Genomic DNA, 6,000 nt, shown 5'->3' on the forward strand with positions numbered 1-6,000 from the left:
GGAAGGTGTTGGGAAGGAGCACGAGTGTTTGTGTTACAAGTCCCTCACGTCACGCCTTTGCTCACCAGGCGCAAGGAGTACCCCACCCCCACAAGCCTCCGGGTCTAGTACCCCACCAGATTTCTTATCGTCAACTTAGGGTCGATGTGACCCCTGGTAGAGTACCCCTCAATAACCCCCTGCCACCCGGCCCGTGACAAAAAATGACCGTGAAGTTTACACCTCCAATGGTTGACTAGGCCTGACCCCTTCAAGGAGTTCGGCGACTCGAACTTGCTCGGGCCCGGGCCCGGGCCACCGTCGGTCAGGCCGGGCCGGCTTCCACCGTGATTCAATGATGCGGTAGCCCCGCAGCACGGTACCGTGACTACGGTATGCCGCTAAGTTAGTTAGTACTAGTATCTTTGAGTAAAGAACTTCGCCGCGCCCGCGCCGCACCGTGGCAGGCGATTTGGCCCGGCACTGAGAGCCCGGCGCCCGGTTGAAGAGAAAAAACCGTGCGGCCCGGGCCCTGTGAGCGAACCACTCACTGCTCCGAGCGGCTAAGTTCAATCGGATCCGATGAACCCGGGCGGCCCGCCGGGCGGCGGCCGGGCCCGACCCCCCGGCCCGGGGAGCCCGGCCCGGGGCTGGCCGGGCATCGTACCACTCAGTGTCCCGGCGATGCGGCGCTGACCCATGTCATCATAGACGGTACCCACCCCTCCTTCAAACACCAACCACCCCTAGCTGTCATACCCTTGCCGTAGTGAATTGATGGGGTGCTGTGAAGTCCATAATCGCTACACCTCCTACCCCTACCCTATAAGTCACTACCCCTATACCTACCTTCTAAAGCACCCCATCCGCCCCACTGGTCCTGTCTCACGAAGTCCACCCCACCATGTCTACTAGAAGTTTAACATCGCTACACCCCTCAAGTAAAAAGTTTGAGGACTGAGGTGGTAGGGGTAGTGACCCCCAGTTTCTTTCTCGGACGCAAAGGTACCGGTCCTCTTGCTCCCCCGCCACAAACCCCGCCATGAGCAGCCGCGGAGAGGAGAGCGGGAGCAGGCGATGCGCAGAGTCGATGAAGAAATGGATGAGGCAAGAAGCAAGCAGATCCAGATCAGACACGTAGAGTACATGGCACCGTTGCAGAGCGCCCATGAAGACTGTAATATGAGTGAGAAATCAGGGAGGGTTGGGAGGGAGAGCAAGCAAGGACAGCATCAGGGATGAAGACATGGAGGAAGCCAAGAGGAGAATGCGATCATGCAAGTGAATAGTACGAACATCATGATGTGCTAGAGGTGGAGTGTAATGAGTCCAGAAAGGGGTCGATGAATTACAACCGCAGGAGAAATTTATTGCCAAATCCGAGATATTCTGGTTGGGGAAACGAGAAGGCGTATGATCGGAGGGAAGGAGATAGAGGAATAGAATTTATTAGAGAGAAGTTTTTGTTAATTGATGTCGTTGGCAAAAAGTTGGTTGAGAATGATAGAGCAAAACGATCGATTTCAATGTATTTGAAAGCGGCGAACTTTCACCAAAAGTAATTTCAACATGTCGAGATCGTCTCGGTGAAGCATATGGAGCAGATTGGACTCTGAGATATGCAAAATAGATTCATCTTGCTTTTTGAGTTTAATGAAAGCTTCTTGTAGTTGGTGCCAAACATGGATCATCACTACACTGGAACCAAGACAGTCTCTGGGGCTCTTCACAAAGTGAACAAAGAATTCAAGAAAGTCAGCAAGTCGTTAACTAGGTTCAGTCTGATTCTTTCGGTGTGCCTAAATTGATGTTGAAAACACTTGAACAGTGATGATACCTTCCGAAGCTTTATGGATAAAACCACAAGCGCTCTCACCTTTGATGGCGTGAAGAAGGTACGACTGGGGTGCCGCTATCCTCTCCACTTCGTGCACACTGATCTAGAAGAATGTTTGACTGTTGTTTCTATGAAAGGCTATTCTCAAAGCAACAAGTTTCGAGCATGGTCCTCCAAAAGAAAAACATGTCCAGGTTCCCATTGGATCCCGGTTTTGTGACCGGTCTGAATCGTTGTGCTGTAGACTCTGATACAGGAGTGCCAATATAACAATTCCCCGGAATTGCTTCAGGAGGTGAAGTCGATTTGTGTGCTTTTCCCTCCAGTGTTTAAGTTTTCGTTGGGAAGCTTGCCGGCAGATTGCATAACAAAGATGCCACGGTGACCTCTGAGTTGGGTGGTTTCAAGAACCCTGAATTTCTGGTAGGTTGTACTCAAAGCTTTGATGGTCTTTCATCGTCTTCTCTCGGACTCTCCCAGGTATTTGTTCAACAAGGCTCTCCATGCACGTGGAAGTGTAAATCGATTGCAGATCTGCCAACATGTACAAGGCCTGTTACTCCCTGCGAAATGAGGTAAAGTAGACATCAAGCTGCAAGCATTTCCTTTCATCCGCTTTCTCGCAGTTCAACGTTAGAAGATTCTTGGATGAATCCACCCACGAGAGCATGCAAGCTTCAAGGTTTCTTGCTATCCCATGCTTTCTGTTGTGCTTATTCGACGTGTAAGAATGGTTCGGCACTATGCTTTGTACTTGGAAGAAAAGATCCACGCTTTTAAGAAAACCAGATTTGACTACGAGCGTGTAAGTCATTCTGAATGCAATTTTGTAACAGCTTGCTGACAGTCTTTGTCTTGACAGCACTCATCAGACTCTTCAGAGCATATTGACAGCGTAATTCAATTCGATAATAGTGTTGAACTGATCATGACTGTGGTGTTTTACAGCTTTCCACGGAGCAGTTGATCATCGATGTAGAAGCCATGATGCTTCTTCTGGATGCCGGCTATAGGTTAAGCTTTGGGTGTATTGATTTGAATCTCAGACCTTAGCAGCTGCTCGTTCCGTGAAAATTCCGTAGTCCACCCTACATCCATCGCAGCATTTTCGATTGTGTTCAAGGTGTGTAATTGAACTGAAAGGATGCACATTTGTCACATGAATGACTGCTTGGGGTAGGATGTGAGGGTTCTCTATCAGAGCCTGAACAAAGCTATTCTCCGTCTTCTTGACAACTACTTTGAGTTACCGAAGGTGTGTCGGACGCATCGTTTTGAAAATGCAGATGGTAACTTGTGTTTCAGGCGATTGCGGAGAAAATTTTGACTCTGTACAAGATGTTTCTGGACCACAACAAGAAGGTTGTGACGAATTCCCCTACTGAACATGTCGATTGAGTTGGATCTACTAGATCAGCAATGTCTTCGATGATGCTCGAGAATTGCTTGGACATGAAAAAGTCGAGCTGAGGTGAGCATGCTGGAGAGTGGAGTATACGAGGCGGTTTAAATTTGCAATATGCAGCGTTCCTCCTGAATCATTCCTGGAGTCTTTGGAGAAGTACTTGGAGGTATTGTGAAATACTTATTGATGCTATTCCATTAACAAGTGCCCGCTAGAACGACGACTTCACGCCTTCGCAAAAAGACAGGGCTGTCTTGGAGGTAGTTGGACCTGTCCCCGAAAGCTTGGCATCTTACTTGTATTTTTATAGGACGTGACGAATGCTCCAGTATGGAATTTTCCTCCATGTTGCGCACCAAGTAGGGTAGAGTTGACTTTGTTCCAAGATTATCCAGCTTGAAGATCTTATCGGAGAAGTGGGAAACCTGAATGTTGACAACGGAGTAAGTGTGAATGTGGAGATCCAAAAGGTGTTTGACATCATAGTAGGGAACCAAGAAGGACGTTCTCGAAGACATTTTTGGAAGTCCATCGAGTGCTCCACAGGCATGAAATTCTGTTTCTCTCGTATTTTTGTGATCTCAGTACTGAAAGTGCGCCTCAGATGTCACCTCCCTTACAATCTACAAACATGGGGGCCTCCGGGTAAATTTCTCGTCCTTGTGTTGAAGCCTTGTGATCGCTATGTTAGAATGCCTGCTGCATCGATGCAGAGCAACTTCGGACAGAACGCCATGACATCCTTCAGCCCGAGGTGTTTGATGTCTCCTTTTTCCTTTGAAGTTAATCATCTCAATTCAAGTGATCCATTCGGTTCTGGACCGGCTCAGAGCCTTCTTGACATGCCGAGTGGAAACAATGACTTCGGGGCGAATCCGTTCTCAGACAACCAAAATCCATTCGCCTCAAACCAGAACGATGCTAGTGGATTGTTTGGAAACAGCATGCCGGCGGCGTCAAATTTTGGTTTGAATTGCATTTCTCTTTTGTTTCTCATTAACAATCTTCGGTTTTGCAGGTATGATGGGGAACAACATGGGTATGGGTTCAAGTGCGACTTACTCTAATGCTAACATGAATATGAATTCTAACATGGGAATGAATACTGGTATGGGCATGAGCGGTAACATGGGCATGGGAATGGGCATGAGCAACATGGGCGGCAACATGGGCATGAATCAAGGAATGGGAATGAATCAGGCCATGAGCATGAATCAAGGAATGGGCATGGGTATGAATAGCGGGATGGGCATGGGGATGGGCATGGGTATGAACAATGGCATGGGTATGGGAATGAATAGCGGGATGGGCATGGGCATGGGCATGGGCATGGGTGGCGGCAATATGGGCATGGGCATGGGAGGCAATGCAGGAGCCAGCATGATGAACTCCGGCATGGGAATGATGAATCAAGGTAAGCATCAGCTGAGAGTGCTTGCCTAAAGGATTTTTTAGGAGTCCAAGGCAACATGGGCATGAACCAAGGCATGGGTATGGGCATGGTAGAGCGTTGCTTGCTCAGGTAGCAGATGTTTGACAGCTCCCTTCGCAGGGAAACCTCGCAACGGTCTCTCCTATGGGGCTGCAAGGAGGAAATTCGATGCAGTCACGGTGAGCGCTCGTCTCTCTTGCATCTTGTTTGACATGTCGCAGGCCCAAGCTAGGCCCCAGACCCGGAGAGACTATGCCGACCCCCGAGGTGTCGAGTGACAGTCTGGTGCGAGAGACGTGCATGTGCGTTTCAAGCCGTTGACTTGATGATGTCAGGGCGGGCTGGGTGAACTCGTTGGAGGGATGATGAACTCAGCCAAGACACAGAAGAAGTGAAGCAGAAGTCGATGAGCCTCCTAGCGGAGGGGACGATCCTTTTTTCTTTCTTTTTCCTTTATCGTTTCTTAAAGACTTGAACATGACAAGCGTGTAAGTTGGTCGAGGTTGTCTTATGCTTTGGCTGCCATCAGGAGATGGGCCGAGCAATCTTTCCGCGGTAGGAGGAGCGAGCTCTCTATGGACCAGCCTTGGTTTTCTTCACTGAAAGTTTCGACTGAACTGGTGTGAACGTCAGCAGGAGCAGCTTGAGAGCACGTTGATATACCCCGTGGCAATCTCATTATCGCAGGTTCCACCGACAATGTACAAGATGCCATTGCGAACAACAGCAGCATGTCCGCTCCTGGACGCCAGCACAGGGAGACGAGGGCAGGGAAGTGAAGTGAGTGTGGGAGATCCAAAGAGAGGCTGATGTACCTTGCTCTTCGGAGCGGCGGCTCTACTCTCCACTTCCCATCTTTGGGACAGTAACTCTCCACAGTATCAGTAGGAGCGGCGACGTTTGGCTGCCCTTCTCGCGTGTCCAGTCGGAGTCCTCCGACGACGAAGATTCTCTCACCGAGGACAGTGGCTGAGGTGGACGAGTCAGTCTTGCCTTCCCTCCTCCTCGCAGCTTCCTGTGAAAGAGCATCTTGGTGACGTCATCGGGACCTCCTCCTACATCGCCGTCATGCTCCCCTGCTGACTTCCTCTCATTGCCTGCCAGACGTCGTTCTTGGGATCGAAACTGACGACAGAGCTCAGCATGTTGTTCTTGCTCTGCTCGTTCGTCATAGCAGGCATGTTGACTTGCTGATGACCTTTCCGCCGAAAACGAATATTCTCCCATTGAAACATGTCTGGCATGCCAACTTAGAGGAGGAGGGGGGAGGAGGGAGGGAGGGGGGAGGGGGAGGAGGGAGGAGGAGGAGGAGGGAGGGAGGGGGGAGGAGGGAGGAAGGGAGGGGGA

General features: G+C 50.0%; 1 protein-coding gene across 1 annotated transcript; it reads left to right on the top strand.

Annotated features, from left to right (window-relative positions):
• Positions 1–1,661: 1,661 nt before the first annotated feature.
• GUITHDRAFT_166578 (hypothetical protein) lies at positions 1,662–5,133 on the top strand (the record flags this gene model as incomplete). The annotated part of the gene is made up of 24 exons (XM_005819928.1): positions 1,662–1,753; positions 1,808–1,874; positions 1,954–2,010; positions 2,061–2,111; positions 2,165–2,239; positions 2,297–2,391; positions 2,546–2,621; positions 2,765–2,829; positions 2,873–2,939; positions 2,997–3,071; positions 3,122–3,178; positions 3,229–3,287; positions 3,342–3,387; positions 3,437–3,481; positions 3,608–3,664; positions 3,711–3,767; positions 3,826–3,866; positions 3,913–3,975; positions 4,024–4,187; positions 4,240–4,635; positions 4,677–4,723; positions 4,774–4,832; positions 4,875–4,938; positions 4,989–5,133. 24 exons carry the CDS (start codon positions 1,662–1,664, stop codon positions 5,046–5,048), a joined length of 1,935 nt encoding a protein of 644 aa, XP_005819985.1. The 3' UTR covers positions 5,049–5,133.
• Positions 5,134–6,000: the final 867 nt, after the last annotated feature.

This window comes from Guillardia theta (genome assembly GCF_000315625.1).
Source record: "Guillardia theta CCMP2712 unplaced genomic scaffold GUITHscaffold_199, whole genome shotgun sequence".
Classification (NCBI taxonomy): domain Eukaryota; class Cryptophyceae; order Pyrenomonadales; family Geminigeraceae; genus Guillardia; species Guillardia theta.